The sequence below is a fragment of the Mus caroli genome, unplaced genomic scaffold (genome assembly GCF_978045245.1).
Source record: "Mus caroli unplaced genomic scaffold, Mus_caroli_1 scaffold_1, whole genome shotgun sequence".
In the NCBI taxonomy this organism is placed as follows: Eukaryota; Metazoa; Chordata; class Mammalia; order Rodentia; family Muridae; genus Mus; species Mus caroli.
This window is the reverse complement of record NW_028227256.1, coordinates 178,945,505-178,966,855: the sequence shown is the minus strand read 5'-3', so window position 1 is coordinate 178,966,855 and position 21,351 is coordinate 178,945,505. Positions and strand designations below refer to the sequence as shown.

The 21,351-nt window shown below is 41.1% G+C and overlaps 1 protein-coding gene and 1 non-coding gene across 2 annotated transcripts in view; one reads left to right on the top strand and one right to left on the bottom strand.

The window, feature by feature from the left end:
- The first annotated feature begins 25 nt into the window (after positions 1-25).
- The window catches only part of Nvl (nuclear VCP like), a 55,382-nt gene continuing 34,056 nt past the window's right edge, over positions 26-21,351 (top strand). The window contains exons 1-10 of the mRNA XM_021159011.3: positions 26-170; positions 2,004-2,077; positions 5,104-5,156; positions 5,243-5,339; positions 7,332-7,389; positions 8,907-9,179; positions 14,447-14,579; positions 14,735-14,811; positions 15,564-15,698; positions 18,635-18,736. Coding sequence (XP_021014670.2) covers positions 114-170; positions 2,004-2,077; positions 5,104-5,156; positions 5,243-5,339; positions 7,332-7,389; positions 8,907-9,179; positions 14,447-14,579; positions 14,735-14,811; positions 15,564-15,698; positions 18,635-18,736 — 1,059 coding nt within the window. The 5' untranslated portion in view covers positions 26-113. The remainder of the gene's footprint in view (positions 171-2,003; positions 2,078-5,103; positions 5,157-5,242; positions 5,340-7,331; positions 7,390-8,906; positions 9,180-14,446; positions 14,580-14,734; positions 14,812-15,563; positions 15,699-18,634; positions 18,737-21,351) is intronic.
- Positions 20,496-20,557, bottom strand: LOC115032399 (U7 small nuclear RNA). The gene has a single exon (XR_003838075.1). It is a non-coding gene; the product is annotated as a U7 small nuclear RNA (small nuclear RNA).

The following is a 21,351-nucleotide window of genomic DNA, read 5'->3' as shown; positions in this document are numbered from 1 at the left end:
GGGGACTTCCGGTGCTAGGGACCACGCGTGGGCGGGGTTTCCGGTACGGCGGCGAGCGCGGCTGTGGCAGTCTTTCCGGGTAACGAGAGGCGCCCGTTCCGGGCAGCAGCATCATGAAGCCCAGACCTGCGGTTTTCGTAGACAGGAAACTGAAGCAGCGGGTCATTCAGGTGAGTGTGTGTCTGCGGACACTGCGTCTTCATTTGCGCGCGGCTGCCTGGCTTGGCGCCTCTGGCCGCCGCCGCCGGTTCCAGCATGGTCTGGATGTTCCCTTGCGGCTGCCGTAGAGAAACAGGCCTGGGAGCCTGGAAGCTTTGCCATTATTTTTCTTATTTTCGTATCTTGGAAGCACTGTATGGTGGACGCCTTCAGTGGCGCAGTCAGAGACACGAATTAAAGGGAGGGAGAGGTTTGGATTTTGTTTGGCCGTCGTTCTGTGTAGCCCTGCCTAGCCTAGACTTCGCTTGTGGACCAGGCTAGCTTTGAACTGGAGCCCCATCTTCCTCTGCTCCACGGCTGGGTTAAAGGCTGCACCAACCACGCCCCGCAAGGCATTTTTGTATTTGTTTCCCGTTTTTCACTGGTGGAATTTCGGGTTTTTTTTAAATTGGAGTTTCAAGAACTTAGATTGGGGCTGGTGAGATGGCTCAGTGGGTAAGAGCACCCGACTGCTCTTCCAAAGGTCCAGAGTTCAAATCCCAGCAACCACATGGTGGCTAACAACCATCCGTAACGAGATCTGGCGCCCTCTTCTGGAGTGTCTGAAGACAGCTACAGTGTACTTACATATAATAAATAAATCTTTAAAAAAAAAAAAAAAAAAAAAAGAACTTAGATTGTTTTTCCTTGATCTGCTGCCCTTGCTTGTTTTGGGGTTCGAAAGTTCTCTTTAAGTTATCAATTCCCTGGGCTTCTTGTATCCTTTCTTTCTTCATACTACTTTCTTTCAAAAGATTTATTTATTTATTAGATGTAAGTACACTGTAGCTGCCTTCGGTTGTGAGCTACCATGTGGTTGCTGGGATTTGAGCTCAGGGCCTTGAAAGAGCAGTCACTGCTCTTAACGGCTAAGCCATCTCTCTCTCCAGCCCCTTCTTACTCCTTTCTTACCTCCGTACTTTTTACTAGGTCTCATTCAGCCTAACACCTTTAAGTATGAGCTACTCTGTGACCCAAATTTGTATATTTTACTGTTGGTTTCATTTTGTTTTTCTTTTCCGAGTCAGGGTTTCTCTGTGTAGCCCAGGCTGTTCTGGGACTCGTTCTGTAGACCAGGCTGGCCTCTACCTTCCTCTCTACCTTCCTAGTTCTGGGATTAAAGGTGTGGGCCACCTTAATGTCAACAGGCCTTAGAGTTATTCTTTACCCAAAAAATGTACTCACCTACTTTTTGTTAGTTTTGAGACAGAGTCTCTTGAATTTTTTTATAGCCAGTTTCCTAGCTACGTCTGCTCAGTGCCCCACATTTTGCCTTTAAAAGAAAAATTTTTATTTTATATGCTTTGATGTTGTGTCTGCACATACTTCTCTGTGAGGGTGTAGATCCCCTGGAACTGGAGTTATGGACAGTTGTGAGCTGCCATGTGGGCGCTGGAATTGATACCACCTTTCATCCAGTTGTTAAAACGTAAATGCTCGATAGTGTTGGGGTCCAGGAGTCACCCCACAAACTACACAAACACCGATCTCAGACAGACAGAGATGGTTTATTGAACGTATAGTCTGCGTGGTCCTGGCAGCCCTGAAACTCTTTTTGTAGACCAAACTTGCCTCAAACTCAGAGAGATCCTACTGCCTCTGCCTCCTGAGTGCTTGGATGTAAGGTGTGCGCTACCCAAGCCTGGCTGATGTGGTACTTAAAAAAAAAAATTATGTTCATGATAGGCTTTTTTATTTTGTGGTACACTTTATTGCTTAAGAATTTATATTGAATTATGTGTTGGAATAACTCAACCTCTTATTAGTTAAAATGTCTAAGTTAATTGTCATATTTTCTCTTTCAGTACCTCAGTAGTAACAGATGTGGCAAATATGTGGACACTGGAGTCTTAGCATCCGACTTGCAAAGAATGTACAGGTAAAGAGGTGTGCTGCTAAATCCTTGCTCCCCCCACCTTATTTTAAATAGTCCATCTTCCTTAATTTTTTTCATTTCAGTGGTTGCTATCATCATCTTACAATTCATAAACCTGGACCTTAAGTCAGTCATACAAACATCTATAGTCTATCCAGTGACTATATATACAGTTTTAATTCCTTTTACCAGAGGAAATGGTTTCTTTTCATCCATTAATAACTCTTCAGTTGGCCAGGAGATAGAGTTGTTGTTGTCGTACTTCATCAGAATATTAAAGCAATCAAGCATTTCTTCCTCAACTTTCAGACTCTACCAAGGAATGTGAGTCAGGCCTGGTAGCCATATGTAATCCTATCACCTAGAAAACTGAGGAACGAAGGTTTTGGGCTGAATAAAGAACAACAGTGAAATCTCTCAATTTGTAAAATAATTGTATTCTTTAAAAGTTCAGTTCTCTTAAAACTATTCAAAATGGAGGATTAGAGAGATGGCTCAGCAGTTAATAACACTGACTGCTCTTCTAGACATCTTGAGTTCAATTCCCAGCATCCACATGGTGATTCACAACTGTCTGTAATAGAGTCTGATATCCTCTTCTGGTATGTCTGAAGACAGCTACAGTGTACTCATATACAAAAAAAAAAAAAAAAAAATCTTAAGAAAAAAAAACTATTTACAATAGGTTTACATAAATGGCAGATGGGTTCCAGCTTAGGTAGCTAAACTTGGGTTTTTTTTCACTATCATGAATAAATGGTTTAATAATTGAAAGTCTTGAAGGAACTGTACTACAGAGCAATAGTGATAAAAACTGCATGGTATTGATACAGGGACAGGCAGTAGATTATGGAATACAATTGAAGACCCAGAAATGAACCCACACACCTGTGGTCACTTGATCTTTGACAAAGAAGCTAAAACCATCCAGTGGAAAAAAGACAGCATTTTCAACAAATGGTGCTGGTTCAACTGGCAGTCAACATGTAGAAGAATGCGAATTGATCCATTTCTTATCTCCCTGTACAAAGCTCAAGTCCAAATGGATCAAGGACCTCCACACAAAACCAGATACACCGAATCTTACAGAAGAGAAAGTGGGGGAAAATGCTCGAACACATGGGCATAGGGGGAAAGTTCCTGAACAGAACACCAATGGCTTATGCTCTAAGATCAAGAATCAACAAATGCAATCTCATAAAATTGCAAAGCTTCTGTAAAGCAAAGGGCACTGTTAATAGGACTAAAAGGCAACCAACAATTTGGAAAAGATCTTTACCAATCTCACATTTGACAGAGGGCTAATATCCAGTATATACAAAGAACTCAACAAGTTAGACTCTAGAGAACCACTTAACCCTATTTAAAAATGGGGAACAGAACTAAACAGAATTCTCAACTGAGTAATCTGGAATGGCTGAGAAGCACCTAAAGAAATGTTCAACATCCTTAGTCATCAGGGAAATGCAAATCAAAAACAACCCTGAGATTCCATCTCACAGCAGTCAGAATGGCTAAGATCAAAAACTCAGGTGACAGCAGATGCTGGCAAGGATGTGGAGAAAGGAACACTCCTGCATTGCTGGTGGGATTGCAAGCTGGTACAAGCCCTCTGGAAATCAGTCTGGTGGCTCCTCAGAAAATTGGACAAAGTACTACCTGAGGACCCAGGTATACCACTCCTGGGCATATATCCAGAAGATGCTCCAACATGTAATAAGGACACATGCTCCATTATGTTCATAGCAGCAATATTTATAATACCCAGAAGCTGGAAAGAACCCAGTTGTTCCTCAACAGAGGAATGGATACAGTATGAGCGGCCATGTGGGTGCTGGAATTTGAACCCAGATCCTGTGGAAGAGCAGACATGCTATTAACTGCTCAGACATCTCTCCAACTCTCTTATTTTTTACTCCAGGCTACCCGGCCGGCCAGTTTCTGGGACTTCAGTCCCTGTGTTGTCTGCCTGCAACTGTCTCGGCATCTGACTCAGGTCCTCACACTTGCACAAGCACTTTATCTACTGAGCCATCTTAGCCACAAGTATCTTACTAAAAATTCTTAAAATTACATTTTCTGTGTACATGTGTTTGTGAGAGAGAGAAAGACAGACAGAGAGACACACACATGTGTCAGGGTACATCTGTGGAGTTAAGGCAGCTTTGCACCAGTCTGTGTTCGTTCCCCTTTCACCATGTGGGTCTTAGAGGTCAAATTTGTTTTGTTTTTGAGACAGAGTTTCATTATGTAGCTGTGGCTGGTTTATAACTTAGTATGTAGATCAGGCCATCTTTAAACTCACTGAGATCTATCCATTTGCCTCTTCCTCCTGAGTTCTGGGGTTACAGGAATTCACTAAAATACCCAGTATGAGTAATTTATATTCCTTAAAGGCATGCATGGTATTGGTCGCCTTTAATCCTAGCACTCAGTCAGGGGCAGGCGGATTTTCTGTGAGAGCCAGGGCCTTGTCTCTTAAAAAAGGGGGCAGGGAGGGGAGGAAAAGAATTTACACAGAAATAAACTGTTCATGAAACTGTGTACTATCTTTAGCATACAAATAAATGTTTGAACTTGAATTTAATAATATAAAGAGATGTGAGGTCAATCTAGAAAAGGAATATTTTAAAAGTTAGCTGACTTATTTCCTTCTAAAATGTCCTTGTCAGCTGGACATAGTGGCCTACACCTATAATCTCAGTACTTCCTTTGAATCCGGAGTTTGAGTCTAGCCTGAACTACTTAGTAACATTGTCTCAAACATCAAAAACAAAACAAAAAAGTCAGTGTAATTTTGGGCTGTAGGACCATTTAATCCCAGCACTCAGGAAGCAGATGGATTTCTTAGCAAATTCCAAGCTAGTCAGGGTTAGAAGACTCTTGAGTGTCTTGAGTCTGAGACAGGCGACCCTATTTTGGTCTCAGAGTAGCACAAGACAGTTTATAAGTATAGCCAATAATATTTAGTGGAAAATATTTGTAAAAACTGTATACTAAAATTATACATATATAAAATTTTTCCCCAGTGTAGATTATGGTCGAAGAAAAAGAAATGCTTTCAGGATTCAGGTAGAAAAAGGTGAGTCTTTCACTGTTTAAGCACAATTATCAACAGTCAAAGAAATAATTATTTTAACTTGGCATTTTATTGTTCACTTGTTTCAGTATTTAGCATAATTAGTAGTGAGAAAGAACTTAAGGATCTTAAAGAACTAGAAGATGGACATCTGGCAAAAAGAGCAAGACAAGATGAAGAGGATGAGTAAGTACTGCAGAGCGTCTTTCCTGTGGTTCCACGTTCACACTGAGAACACGGTCGGTGCCTCTTCTTGGCCAGCATTACAACTGTGCTGAGCATTTCCTACCTTACGTTGTGTTTCCTCCAGCCGTATTGATTGCTCTGTAGTCCCTAAAGCATTTTAACTGTGTAACTTGAGTATTGATTTCTGTTTCACAAATCCCACTCAGCCATGTGAAAGAGTCCGTGAAGATGTCAGTCTTTCTGTTCCTTCTTAGGTCCCTTCCCAGTGTCTTCTCAGCCTCTGGTTATAGAGATTTACTGTAATCTTCAGGTCATGTGGCACTGAAAGTAATGTACTGTGTTGTATTACCAAATATAGTTGTTTCGTCTTTCTCCTTCTTTAATATAATACCAGGTATATTAAAAGATGGCAGTAAATTTTGATGTTTAAATATGTTATGACGAACATTCATGTTAAAAATGAAAACATTTCTAGAGCTGGAGCAATAGCTCAGTTTTTCCAGAGGAACTAAGTTTGATCCCAGTTCTTACATGGCCCCTTCAGCTGTCTGTAACTATAGTTCCAGGGCATCCATACCTACTTGGCCTCTTGGTGCCCCTCACACAGTGCATATGCATACACTCAGGCAAAGCACATATATACATTTAAAAAACAACAGAAACAACAAAATGCTCAGTGAGACATTCCTTATTACTTGATAGGTAAGAAAGCTGACCCTCAGAGGCATTAAGCACAGGTTCTAGCTAGTTAAAATGGATTTCTAGTTTAGTTTTGAGACAGGGTCTCTCTGTGTAGTCCTGGCTATCCTTGAACTTTATGTAGATCAGGCTTTCCTCTGCCTCCTAAGTGCTGGGAATGAAGGCTTACCCAACAATGCCTGGCTGTTTAAAATAGATTTTTAAATTCCAATTTCTTTGATCAGAATATCCCTTTTTTCATAAGATTTATTTTAACTATTTGTTTTGTTTTTTAATTTAAAAAACTTTAATACAATGTATCTTGATCATGTTTTCCCCTTTCTCCAGTTTTTCCTAGATTCTCCCTGCCTCCTTACCACCTAGCTTTGTGTTCCTTTTCTCTCTCCCTCTCAAACATAAAATGAAAATCAAATCAAACAAAAAGCTAATTAAAAACACCAAAAAGGCCACAGAGCAACCTTAGAGTTCATTTGTGTTTGCTACCTGACTAGTCTCAGTCATGGGGCTTTCTCTGGAGTGTGGTTAACCTACACAGTGGTATTCCATTGGAGGGAACTTCTCCACAGGCAGAAAAGGTTTTCTCTTTGCTAGTAGATACCATTGGCTCTTGTTCATGTCCCCTTTTTAGTGGTGGGATTTTGTCCAGTTTGAACCTGTGCAGGTCTTGTGCATGCTGCCATAGTCTGTGAGTTTACACGTGTTTTAGTGCTGCTGTGTCTGGAAGACACTGTTTACTTGGAGTCATCCACTACCTCTGGCTCTTGGCATCTTTCTGCCTCCTCTCTACATAGATTGCTGAGCCTTGAGGGAGGGATTTAGTGAAGACAATGTATTTGAAACTGAGTGCTCCAAAGTCTCTCCCACTGCACATGATGGTTTTGCGCGTCTCTGTATTGATTCCCATCTGCAACACGAAGGAGCTTCCCTGATGATGGTGCACTGACCTGAGGGGTTTGCGTCTTCTTTCTTTGTTAATTATTTACATTAGTGAGTGTGACTGTATTAGTGAATGCCATGTGAATGTTGGTGCCCAAGGAGGCAAGAAGAGGGCATCAGAAAGGGCATTGTGAGATGGAGTTAGAGGTCATTGTGGTAGGAACCAAATCTGCTCTTCTGTGAGAGCAGCAAGTTCTATTAACTGTAAGGCGTCTCTAGCTCTCAGCCCTTGGACTCATAGCCAATGTTTTACCTTAATATATTGACTTTTTTGGTATAGTAATTTTTCAGGTTATCAGAGAAAGGACTTCAAAACACTTTTTCTTTCTTTCTCTCTCTCTTTTTTAAAATTCTCAGGTACACGGAAAGCTATTCTGATGATGATTCAGACATGGAAGATTACCCAGATCCACGGGTAAGACAGACATTCAATGAGCCCACTTTGCTTGCTCCCTCCCTCCCTCCCTCCCTCCTTCCCTCCCTCCCTTTCTCTCTCTCTCTCTCTCTCTCTCTCTCTTTTTCTTTGTTTCTTTCTTTTTTTCATTTTATTTACTTTATGCATATAAGAACACTGTAGCTGTCTTCAGACACACCAGAAGAGGACATCAGATCCCATTATAGGTGGTTGTGAATCACCATGTGATTGTTGGGAATTAAACTCAGGACCTGTGGAAGAACAGTCAGTGCTATTAACGACTGAGCCATCTCTCTAGCCCTGATTTCTTTCTTTTTTAAAAGATTTATTTATTTTTATTTTATGGTTATGACTATTTTATCTGCATGTATATATGTGCATCAGATGCACACCTGGTGCCTGAGGTCAGAAGAGGATGTACCCTTATACTGACGTTAGGAGCAACTGTGTGGGTCCTAGGAACTGAACTTTGGTTTTCTTCAAGAGTAGCTAGTGTAGCCAGGCGTGGTGGTGCATGCCTTTAATCCAGCACTGGGGAGGCAGAGGCAGGCAGATTTCTGAGTTCCAGGCCAGCCTGGTCTACAAAGTGAGTTCCAGGGCTACACAGAGAAACCCTGTCTTGAAAAAAAAAAAAAAAAGAGTAGCCAGTGTTCTTAACTGCTGAACCATCTCCTAGCCACAATTTTTTTCTTATTCTTTAAGATACTCTTTTAGAAAAAAATGCCAAAAATAGAATAAAGGACCGTGTCCATCTATATCAATATATAATTGAATGCTTCGTATACCCACCTTGATGATTTAATCATTCTTTCAGTACTTATATTTGTATAATAAAGGAATAGCAGTAAAAACAATGGCCAAAACTGAAGGCAGATTAGAATTTTAAGGGAGACAATAATAAAAAACCTCAACAGGTTTGTGTGACCTTTAATATCAGCACTTGGGAAGCAGAAGCAGGCAGATCTCTGAGTATTAGGCCAGCATGTTCTATGTAGCAAGTTCTAGGCCAGCCAGTCCTATGTATTGAGTCTCTGTTTCAAAAGAAAAAAAGGAGGAAATGGCCATACCTCCTGCCAGGAAGGCAACATTACTAATGACAGGCTGAACTAAAAAGATACATCAAAATGGGCCAGGCTACTTATAGGTAACTTCTTAGTTTTTCCTTCTTGGTAAATGAGGCTTTGAATTATTAACACAGTGATTGCAGTACTCCATTATATTTGATCAGTATTGGATTGAGATAGTAGTGACTCACTGATTACCAGTTCATTTTCATACCTCTTGATTTTATTTGATCACCAGTTATGGATTGGCATGGTTCTCTGTTAGCCAAGAGTCTTTTAGTAGTTTTAGGTAGTAAAGGTTTTTTAGGAGTTTTATAACTGACAACCTATGTATTCTAAATATAAATGTTTTGCGAGAAGTTGTCTAAAGCAAAATACACAAAGTTTTTTAGTTTAGGTACTAGAGCTTCAAGACTTCTTGAATAACTTACACTGAAATCATGTTTCTGTCAGTCAGCAAATCACATGAACAGTTCCCTGCTCTCTTTGTATCGGAAAGGAAACTCAGATTCTGTTTCAACCACTCCGAAGTTGGAACAGAAAGAAGCTACCACTTCGACACCATTGCTGACATCTAAAACGGACTCCATGCCATTGAAGACCCCTGCCCGAGAATCTGAGGGAGGATGGTTTATTGACAAAACTCCAGGTGGAAAGAAAGAAAGTTTTCTCTTGGACCTATCAGATGACCAAAGCAACTCTAAAAAGCAGGATTCTGAGATTCAGGTATTTTTATATTGAAAGTTAGTTCCATGTAGTTGGAGTATATTGCAATCTTTTCACTGAATGTAGTACCAAGCAGGTACGTATACTCTGTTTTCATCACAAATACTTTGAAATACACAGAAAACATTATCACTATTAACTGCTTCTGTTGTTATTACTCTGTCTGGCATCTTTATTATTGCCTTATATTGAGTAGAAGCTGGGCAGTGGTGGCGCATGCCTTTAATCCCAGAACTTGGGAGGCAGAGGCAGGCAGATTTCTGAGTTCGAGGCCAGCCTGGTCTACAGAGTGAGTTCCAGGACAGCCAGGGCTACACAGAGAAACCCTGTCTCAAAAAACAACAACAACAACAAAAAATCCTATTGAGTAGATTTCTGAGTGTGATCTGCATCTTGTTCCTCTACTCCACTTTTCACACGTGGATACCTTTTCCTGACTTGTTGGGTCACTATCGTTTGTGTCAGCCTCATTGACAGTGGGACATGCCTGAGAAACAGTTTCAAGGAGGAAGGACCTAGCTGGCTGACCTAGTGCTGCGTCTCCCTGAGAGGTGTAACAGCATGGTGAACAGAGCATCATAGAGCAGAGCTCACCTCAGCAAACCAAGAAGCAGTGACAACAAATCCTGGCCTCAGTTTCCAGGATATATCCAGTGACATCTCCCACTCTGCAGTGACTATTCTGCTAGTTTGACTCCACCTCCTAATTGTTTAGCTATGAACTCATAAGTGGATCAGTCCATTGATGAACCTAGTACCCTCATGATCCAGTCATGCCCTGGGGACCAGTCTTCCACATATGAGCTGGGGGGGTACTTCATACCCAAACCACAATAGGATTCAAATATTTCAGTCCTGTAGTGGCTTCATTCAGTCTCACATCAAAAGCCCACAAAGCCCTGTATGATTTTGTTTCCTTGCTGTTTTTTCTTTTTCTGTTGTTGTTTATTTGCTTTTGTTTTTTGTTTTGTTTTGAGACACGGTTTCTCTATATAGCCCTGGCTGTCCTGGAATTCATTCTGTAGACCAGTCTGGCTACCCTGGTGTTTCTTGGTGTCATTGTCCGTGTGTGCGTGTCCCCGTTCCTCAGTGGCAACAAGTTCTTACTGTATCTACAACACCAATTAAGCCAGCTAACCAGTCTGTCTTTGTACCCCTTTTCCCCCTAGGATTTTTGTTTTTTTTTGTTTTTCCTGACAGGCTTTCTCTGTTTAGCCCTGGCTGTCCTGGAACTCACTCTGTAGACTCAGAAATCCACCTGCCTCTGCCTCCCAAGTACTGGGATTAAAGGCTTGCGCCACCACGCCCGGCCCCCCTAGGATGATCTTAGGGCCTGACCTTTCTAGCTAGAACACTCTGCAGATTCCTTTACATTCCCTTTGTAGTCTTTTTAGAGACCCCTTCACACCATGGAAAGTTGGCAGTGTAATGTACCTGCGTTTTCCTAGGTCTTCTCTTACCTTCTTGTTCTCATGGTCACCCAAACTCACTGACTTCCTTTGGTAGGATGTAAGCTCCAGGAGAGCAAGGACTTTGTTTTATTGAGTAATGTGTTCCTGGCTGCAGGTGTCTAGCACAGTGCTGAGTTTATAGTGCCAGATGACCTTTGGAGACACAGTTACTTAAGGTTTAAGAACTGTCCTCTTTTTTTTTTTTTTGGGTTTTCGAGACAGGGTTTCTCTGTAGCCCTGGCTGTCCTGGAACTCACTTCGTAGACCAGGCTGGCCTCGAACTCAGAAATCTGCCTGCCTCTGCCTCCCAAGTGCTGGGATTTTGGGGGTAGAATTAATAGATTCAGTTCTTGAAGAAGGAAGCTGCTAAAACCGCAAGGTTGTGTATGTCCAGTTGAGAATAATACCTTAAAAAATAAAATGCGTAGAATAAGCAAATACCTTTAAAAAACAGATTTAAAAAAAAAAAAACAAAAACCCTTTTAAAATTGAAGCGAGGTGTTTCCTGCAAAACTGTAATCTCAGTACTTGGGAGATAGAAGCAAAGGCTTAGGAGCTCAAGGTTATCTATTTCTGTATAGCAAGCTTAAGGTTGTCCTGAGCTATATGATACTCTGTCTCAAGTCAAAAATGGAGCTTGGGAAATGGCTAGTTAGTAAAGTGCTTATCATGCAAGCATAGAGACCTGAGTTCAATTGCTACCACCCATATAAAAGCCGGGTGCAATACCACATGTGTGTGTACCCAGCTCTGGGGAAGCAGAGACAGGAAGGACTCTAGGGGTCTGTTGACCAGCTAATCTAGCCAAATAGGCCAACTGCAGGCTTATTAGGAGATCCTGTCTCAGAACGTAAGGTGAAGTGAGGTTCAGTGGCTGGCGCACGACTTTAATCTCAGCACTGGGGAGGCAGAAACTGGTGGGTTTCTGTAAGGTCAGACTAGCATGATCTACATAGAGAGTTCCTAGACATCCAGGTCTGAGTAGAGAGATCCTGTCTCCAAAAATAAAGTAAAAGGATGGAAAACAATTGGAGAAGACACTTGATGTTGATCTTTGGTGTTCACACCCATACACACATAAGAACACACACACACAGTATGGTATCACAAAATGAACGCATTAGTTTTGTCCCTTAACTGATTATTTTAAAGTAAATTAATAGCCAAGCAAATATGGCTTTATATTAATATATCCTAAGTGTACACTGGGTAACCTTTAGGGCTCTCCTCTGGTTTCATAGCACTTGAACTTTGAACTATCTCTAGTGCAACTAAGAAATTGGCTTTTTCATTGAAATGTAAATTCAATACTTTTGGGGAAGCCTCAAAATATATTTGAAACAATTAGATGTAGGGATCAACTTTCCAAGTATAAATTTTGTAAAACCTAAGTCATAAATTACCCCTGAAAATTTTATGTCCAAATTAGGATGTGCTATAAATTTTCAGTATATTTTGGCATGTGAAGAGTTAATTAAAAGCACAATATAAAATATCGTTATTGCTGGGTACTAGTAGCAAACACCTTTAATCCTACACTTGGGAAGCAGAGGCAGCCAGATCTGTCTGAGTTCGAGGTCAGCCTAGTCTATAGGACGAGTTCCAAGACAGACAGTGCTGCACAGAGAAACCCTGTGTAGCTGTCTCTTTTTGCTAACCTTGGCTACTTTGTGGGTTCTTCTTTCTTCCACCCTTTCAACCCCTTAAACTAGATAGGAAAGAAAAAGGGATGGAAAGGAAAGGGGGCGTTATCATTAGCCTGCTTTCTGCTGACTAGAGGCAGCTGGTTCCGGAGGGCAAGTCTCACCTTTGCTATCAGAGAGAGTATCTAGTTTCTTCTTTCTTCTTGCATAGAACTACTTAACAGACCACACCAATAGCAAACAACCAACAACCCACCACCCCTCTTGGGGACCCTAGCATTCTATATGCTCTCTGAAAAGTACCCAGAATTTCAAACGTCAACACTATCTCAAAAACTGATGCTGGCAAAATCACGCCTGTTAGAGCATAAGGCAAATCGTAGTCAGCTGTTGTGGACAAACTGAAACCAGTATCCCACACTTAGCATTAAAACAAAAGATGAGCCGGGTGTGGTGGCGCGAAAAACCAAAAAAAAAAAAAAAAAACCAAAAAAAAAAAAAAACCCAAAAGCATATTCCCATAATATTTCAGTGTTTTTCAAAGAAAACAATCCAAAATTGTCAGCTACAATCTTGTCTCAAAAATCAAAACAAAACAAACCACCTCATTATCAGCTGAGTTTAGACATGTTGCTGATTGCCTTGGAACTTGTCCTATAGACTAAGCTGCCTTAAATTTGAGGCAGTCCTACTTCTGCCTCCTGAGTGCTGGGGCTCTGCTCATTAGTAACTTTTTGTATTAACTGTGTTGAAAGGAGAATGTTCGGGGTGTGTTAATTAAAATAGATTTATTGGTAGATGAGTGTGGCTCAGTGGTTCATTTAGTGCTTAGAATATGTAAGGTTCTGGGTTCAGTAGTTTGCACCCAAGAAAAGAGATTATGAAATGCCTCTTTATTGTCTACATTTAAGTGTGTGTTATTAGTGTGCAGTGAGGTGTACACAGTACTATATAAAACATGTGTGACTTGTGATGTATTTCTCCTGAACAGTGCTGCTGTAATTCGTTTCTCAGCACCGAGCCTTGATCTGGCGAATTCTTTCATGTGTGCCTACGTGCACATGAGCATGTTTATTTGCAAATGCATGTGTGGAGTCACAGACTCCACAGACATACCAGAGATCAATGTCAGATGTCTCTCTCAATTGCTCTCTACGTTTTCTTTGAGAAAGAAAAGTCAGCTGGTCACTGGTGACTCATGCCTGAGTTTCAAGGCTACCCTGGTTTCAGAGTGAATTCCAGGACAGCCAGGGCTACCCAGAGAAACCCTGTATTAACAACAACAACAGAATAAACTTAAAGCACACACGGAAAAGGGGATGTCTGTGATCTCAAAATATCTTACTAAATGTGGGGCTTTCTAGTTCTGCTATACTGGCTGACCAGCAAGCTATAGGGATCCTCTTGTCTTTGCCTTTCCAGCACTGGCATTACAGTCCAACCTCATTGCACACAGCTTTTTATGTGTGGGTCGGGAGGGGTCTGAATTCAGACCTCATGATTTTATGATACTTTACAAACTGAGACCTATTTGTTTTGATTTTGGATCTTGAAATAGGGTATTATTATTATTATTATTCTCTGTAAGTATGCTGTAGCTGTCTTCAGACACACCAGAAGAGGACATCAGATCTCATTACAGATGGTTTTGAGCCACCATGTGGTTGCTGGGAATTGAACTCAGGACCTCTGGAAAAGCAGTCAGTGCTCTTAACTGCTGAGCCATCTCTCTCCAGCCTTTGAAATAGGGTTTTTTTGTAGCCTAGTCTAACTTTGAAATTGTTATGAGGCTAAAAATGCCTTAAACAGATTCTTCTGTTTTTACTCCAAAGTGTTGAGGTTGCAGGTTTTCCTTTTACATTATTAGTGGGCTGTTCCCCAGTATCTTTACTTTAAGCTACAAGTATTCAACTATCAAGAACATTATTATAATTGGTAAGAACCTGATGTTTATATGCCTCAAGTCTTTTAGAAGAGATTAACTTGCAGAGGTGAGAAAAAGTTATCAAATAAAAAATTTAAGCTTTCAGGTTTCTGAAAGAAGGCAGAATCCTTGAGCAAAGAGATTGCGAGTAGTTAGCAGTGCTATGGCACAAATGGATATAGCTGTCCTTGAAAAAACATCTGTTAGCATTGTAATCTGAAATACAGAATTTTTGTATTTTCTCTCCAGATTTTAAAAGACTCTTCTCTTCTGGAAAGCGATAAGAAAAGGAAAGGTAGGGCAAAGGGCAAAGGAAACAAAAGAAAAACAGAGAATCTTCAAGAAGTAGATGGAGAAATAGAAGCTCTTCTGCAAAAGAAAGGTGAGCTGTCATAGCAGTGGTGTGGTTATTTTGAATTGTTTTGTTTGAGAACTGTGTGGGAAAACCTAGTTGAAAAACATTATTTATCTAACGGTTCTTTAGTTATATTTTTGTATGGAATCACTAATCCTTTTACCTTTTTTGTTTTTTAACAGCTAAAGCAAGGAGTACAGAGTTGCAGATTTCCAATGTGAAGTTTGAAGATGTTGGAGGCAATGATGCAACATTAAAAGTTAGTGCCAACTGAGAAATAGCATTAAATGCAATGCGTATATTGTTAACCATTTACACTAACAAAGCCTTCCTATTTTTAATTTAAATGAAAACAAATAGTATATAGGTGTTCTGCTTGCTTGCATGTATGTTTGTGTACCTGTTGCATGCCTGGTGCCCTCAGAGGTTGGAAGAGGTTGTCAGATTCACCAGAACTGATTTTAACAGACACCTGTGAGCCATCATGTTAGGAAACAAACACAGATTCTCCGCAAAAGCAGCCGTGCTCTTCACCCCAGACTCCCTCTCCAGTCCTTTGGTTTTAATGTGAAGTAAGTGTAGAAAAAAAGATTGGGAAGGTGAGGTGAGCAAACCTGAACCTTCAGGGTCCTAAGCTTTCTGTCTTCACATCTTTAGTTCTAGTGTATGTGAAGTGCATGCCTTGTAAGTTACACTGTTCTGACAGTACTGATGATAATGACATTAATAATGATCATGGCAGCTTTCTACTGTCTTCTCTGTTACAGTTACTGTTAGTTACTTTTTGTGGTATTTTGTGAGATATTTTTATAGCTTAAAAAATAAAGCATGGAAATATAACAGAAATTATTTACATAGTGTTAAATGCTGGGATTCAGCTCAAAGCAAAGCCTAAAGCCTGTCTGTCTTCTGTTTAGTATATTTTGGTGTTCCAAAAAATAGGGGCATTTCATTCTACTTTGATTCTTTCTCGAGCTGAGGAAGACATCTTTTATGCTTATTCCTTGGCAGGAAGTCTGCAGAATGCTCATACACATGCGTCATCCAGAGGTATACCAGCACCTTGGCGTCGTGCCCCCACGCGGAGTTCTCCTGCATGGACCACCAGGCTGTGGGAAGACATTACTTGCACACGCAATAGCAGGGGTGAGGCTAGTTGCTGCTGGATTTCTGTTTGTTTTGTTTGTTTGTGTCTTTGGTCAATTCCAATTAGACCTGGTATCTCTTTAGGAAGCAAATTTTTTTTTTTTTTTTTTTTGGGGGGGGGGGGACAGGGTTTCTCTGTGTAGCTCTGGCTGTCCTGGAACTCAGTTTGTAGACCAGGCTGGCCTCGAACTCAGAAATCCGCCTGCCTCTGTCTCCCAAGTGCTGGGATTAAAGGCGTGCGCCACCACCGCCCGGCTTAGGAACCAAATTTAATCAGTAAGAGATTCCCCTTCTCTCTCCCCTCCCTCTCTTTCTTCCTTCCTCATCATCTTCCTCATTGCCTTTTTGTTGTTTTGAGACAAGGGTTTCTGTTTGAGCCTGGCTCACTTTATTTGGCTAGGCCTACAGCCTAGCAAACCCAGGGGCTATCCTTTTTTTTTTTTTTTTTAAAGATTTATTTGTCTTATGTATATGAGTACACTGTAGCTGTCTTCAGACACACCAGAAGAGGGCATCAGATCTCATTACGGATGGTTGTGAGCCACCATGTGGTTGCTGGGAATTGAACTCAGGACCTCTGGAAGAGCAGTCAGTGCTCTTGACTGCTGAGCCATCTCTCCAGCCCCTTGGAGCTGTCCTTTACCCTACCCATGCTGGGGCTACAGATGTGAAGCTCACTGCCTGCCTTTCCATCAGCACCGTAGTTCCAGACACAGGTTCTCATGCTGCCAAACATGTTACACAGATTGAGCCATCCCAGCCTCAACTTGGTTCATTTACCTTTTCATGCTGCTGCTTACGCTGGTGGGGTTGCTTTTTAATGGATGCAAGTATTGTGTCTGTGACAAAAATTGGGTAGGAAGCAAAAATAGCATAATTGTAAAGCTAAACATTTAGTCTGCATTGGAGCTGCTTCTCTTCTATCCTAGTCATTCTTAAAATCAGCAAAGTATGCAAAATGATGTTTTTCTCTTGGAGCTAAATTTATTTAAAATTTCCACTGTTAAAATGCTCTTCTAAAATAGTTTTTATTTATTTTTTTTTCCCACCATGTGGGTGCTAGGAATTGAATCTAGGTTTTCTTTTCTTTTTTTTTTTTTTTTTAAGATTTATCTATTTATTATATGCAAGTACACTGTAGCTGTCTTCAGACATTCCAGAAGAGGGAGCCAGATCTCGTTACGGATGGTTGTGAGCCACCATGTGGTTGCTGGGATTTGAACTCTGGACCTTCGGAAGAGCAGTCGGGTGCTCTTACCCACTGAGCCATCTCACCAGCCCTAAAATAGTTTTTAAAAGATCAGTTAGGTTTGTATTAGTCCAGTGTTGTTTGGACTGAGGCACAATTGTAAGTTTAAAGCTATCTTCGGCTTTAAACTGTATATTTCTTCTTATATCAGCCACATCCACCTCTGCACTCACAAACACAAAAAGACACTTATTTTGCAAAATAAAGAGCTAGCAGTCCTGATTCTGTCCTATCAAATTTTTTGGAAACTTATTTCATGATAAAGTGTAAGTCCAAGGAACTTTCTAGCAGAGTAGCATATTATTCTAGTCATTAATAGAATAAACTCACTTGTTAAAAGCAACTTGATTTGTCTTTTTAAAAATAAATTTGTTGCTGGGCAGTGGTGGTTCACACCTTTAATACCAGCAAATGGGAAGCAGAGACAGGCGGGAGGCAGAGACAGGCGGATTTCTGAGTTCAAGGCCAGCCTGGTCTACAGAGTGAGTTCCAGGACAGCCAGGGCTACACAGAGAAACCCTGTCTCCCAAAACAAAAACAAAACAAAACAAAACAACAGTCAGGCTGGAGAGATGGCTCAGCTATTAAGAGCACTAACTGCTTTTCTGGAGGACCTGAGTGCAAATCCCAGCAACCACATGGTGGCTCACAACTATCTGTAATGAGCTCTGATGCCCTCTTCTGGTATGTCTGAAGACAGCTACAGAGTACTTATATATAAAACAAAAATAAATAAATAAATAAATAAATCTGTCTTGTCCTATGGCCACTGCATAGTAGGCCATAAATGCAACATTTGCATTCTCTGTTTGAGTAAACCCCCAGATTTCCTTTAAAGACAGGGCCTTAAACTGTTTGCCAGCCAACCTTGAACTCAAAACTTTAGTCTCCCAAGTGCTGATATTATAGGTGTAAGCCACTACAATTGGTGAGTAAATCCATAGGCATGTTTGTTTGTTTGTTTGTATGTTTAAGACAGAATTTCCCTCTGTAGCCCTGGCTGTCCTTCAACTCATTCTTTAGACTATGCTAGCCTCGAACTCAAAGATCCAGCTGCTCTGTCTCCCGAGTGGGGAGAGGGGATCAAAGTTGTGCACCATTACGACTCACCAATTTTTCTTTTCTTTTTTTTTAAAAGATTATTTATTATATTGTGTTTGTGAGTATTTTGCCTGCATGTATGTCTATGTACCGTGTGCATGTCTGGTGTCCATGGAAGTCAGAAGAGGGCATGGGATCCCCTGGAGCTGGAGTTATAGACCATTGTAAGCTGCCATGTAGGTGCTCTTTACTGCTGAGCCATCTCTCCATACTTTTAAGTAGTGTTTGTCATTAGGCTCACATACAGAGATGGAATTTCTTAGGAAATTGTAGAGGCCAGAAAGATGTGTCAGTGGGTAAAGGGGCTTTCCACCGTGCTTGGCGATCCTCTGTTGAAACAGGAAACAAACAAGGTGGAAAGAGAAAACCAACGTTGACAGGTTGTCCTCTGACCTCTATGTGTACACAGTGGCACAAGCATGCCTGCACACATACATGAATGGATGCACAATAAATAATATATATGTTTTAAAAACTTACAATGAAAAAACCTCCCTAATTTTGGTATGACAGATTGAGTAAGAAGAATGTGGGGAAGTTAAGTTTTATTTAACCTTTGGTCTTTCTTTTCTGGATATGTGCACAGGAACTTGACTTGCCGATTCTGAAAGTGGCTGCTCCAGAGATTGTGTCCGGAGTTTCTGGAGAGTCTGAGCAGAAGCTCCGTGAGTTATTTGACCAGGCTGTGGTGAGTCAGCTATTGCTTACGTGAGCTTATCACCTGCTGCACGCTTTCAGTAGAGTCTGCTTTTCTGTGTTAGAATTCTTTCCCACCTGCTGACCTTCCTTTTGTAAAAATGTTCAGTGGTAAAAATTTAAAGTGAATTTAATGGTATAGACTCCTGGCAATGTAATGTTTCACATGAAACCAAGTACATAGGTGACAAGCTTATATTGACAAACTTTGGGCTGTCGTACCCAGAGTTAAGTGTTGAGAACATACTGTCCTGAAGTCACTTCATTTACTTTGTTTTTCCAGCTTATGTCTGACTGAACAACTTGCAAACACCATAAGAATTATCATATTATAATACTTAGGGTTATGCAATCACCGTAAGACTCAGGATCAATGCTGTTTATATGATTAGAGGGGTGAAAAGAAAATTCTCATAACAGAGATTATACAGTTTAGAAGTGGATATTGGGATCCAGTTAAAGTCCATCTTGTGCATATACTACAGTGGTTAAATGTCTGCCTTCTCACTGAGAACGCTAAGGACCAGTTCAGTGCTCTCACACAAGCGATGGGAATGGTAAAGTACCCAGTTTTCACAATCAGAAGATTCACTCATTTTTCCAGATTGTGTGTTGTTGCCGTGTTATCTAGCCTGCCTTAAATACATTCCTGACAACCAACCTTTGACCCTCAGCCTCCCAAGTGCTGTGATTATAGATGCACACCACCATGCCCAAGTGAAAGAATTAAAACCTTCACCATTGTGCCTAGTACATAGCAAGAGTCCTGTAATCATGACACTTGCACTTGAACAGAGTGAGTCACCGCTGTGACTAAAACTAAAAACTGATGAGAAGTTTTTGTTTCCCATTTCCTTCCTTCTCTGCCCCTTTCAGGCAGGGTTTACATCACTCAGTCTGGACTCAAGCTTCCTGTGTGGCTGAGGATGACTTTGAACTGCAGACCCTCCTATTTCTACCCAAATGCTGAAATTACAGTTGTGTGCCACCACACTGGGCTTAATTTTGTCTTTATTTGCATCTAAAGCACATAATTGCTCATAAACATAACCATTGTAACTACCTGAAGCTGATGTGAAATTAGGAGAGAAATGTATTTTAGCAGCAATATTACTAAGTAACTAGGTACTTACAATAAGTATAAATTATAAGAGTGGTTGATTAATTTTTGAAAGAAAGTTGTGCTGTTTAGCCCTTGCTAGTCTAGAACAAACTATGTGGCTCAGGCTGGCCTGAAACTTACAAGTCTGCCTCTGCCTTGCTGTGCTGTGCCATTGTGCCCAGCAAGAAGAATAGTTTTAAGATGGGGAGAAGTAGAGGTTAGCTGACAGGTTCATTATATAGACCGACAGTGAGAGGCACGAACGGTACCAGGACGGTTGAGAGAACGGATATAAGTGGTGCAGATAGTTACCATGTCTTAGTTTACTCTTCTGTTGCTGTGAGAAGCCTCCATGACCAAGGCAACTTACAGAAAGTTTATTTGGGGCTTGAAACTTCAGAGCTGATGCCCAACATGCAGCGGGCATGCAGGCTCTGGAGCAGGAGCTGAGAGTCTACAAGCATGAGGTGGAGAAACCCAACTGAGAGCCACTCAGGCTCTTCATGCTTCCTCTAACCAGGCTACAGCTCCTAATCCTCTAACACGTCCACCAGCGGGGACCAAGCTTTCAAACATACGAGCCTGAGTGTGTTTGTGTGGGGGCTTGGGCATGGGGAGCTTTCTCATTCAGACAGGGGCGAGGAGGGGTAGAGGGATCCCGACTGAAGTCAGAAAACCTGCTAAATACATTCTAAAAGAGCTGTAACACTTGGAAACTTTTGTATATATGGTAAACACAATGGCAAACATGAATGCAAAGTTAAGTGGCATATTTAGGGCATGAGTTTGTATCACAGCTCCCTGTAAAGCAGTACTGAGCAAATACAGTGCCTGATGCAGCTGTTGAGTGAGCATTTCTGCCACTCCCTCCCTAATCCAAGTGGATGGTGGAACCTTGTCAGGCTGGGTAGTGTTTTCTAAAGTTCCCCTTCCCTTAGGCTAAGTTCTGATCTTTTTCACTGAGTTTTCCAGGTCACTGACAAAAAGTAATGGGTTTACTTTCTGAGACCTTTGCTCTGAACTTTGTTACTTACTGATCTAGCAATCATGAGTGCTTTTTGCAAGCATTGTCTTGAGGAAAATAGGTGAAGAGAGCCAGTAGTGATGGGCCAAGTATCTGTTCCTTGCTGTCATTTCAAAGTGACAGTGTGACTTTTAGCACAATAAATGTCACTGTTTCGACTATGGAGTAACTGAAAAAGATTGAGATTGAAAGCCTAGGTTTTGTTTTTCACCTAATCCTTTTTGCGTGTGTGTGTGTGTGTGTGTGTGTGTGTGTGTGTGTGTGTGTGTGTGTGTGTGTACGCGCGCGCGCGAATGTCTCTTTGTTGCTGTTTGTTAGAGAAATGTTGCCTAGGAAATCCTTGAAGTCTTGTCTTGATCTTTCCAAGTGCCAGAATCCTTAGCATGTGCTACTATGCTTAGTTGAGAACTATTAAATTTACAGCTTATTTTCTGTAATATACAAATATGCCTAGTTACAGAACAGTTTCAGAAGATTATTC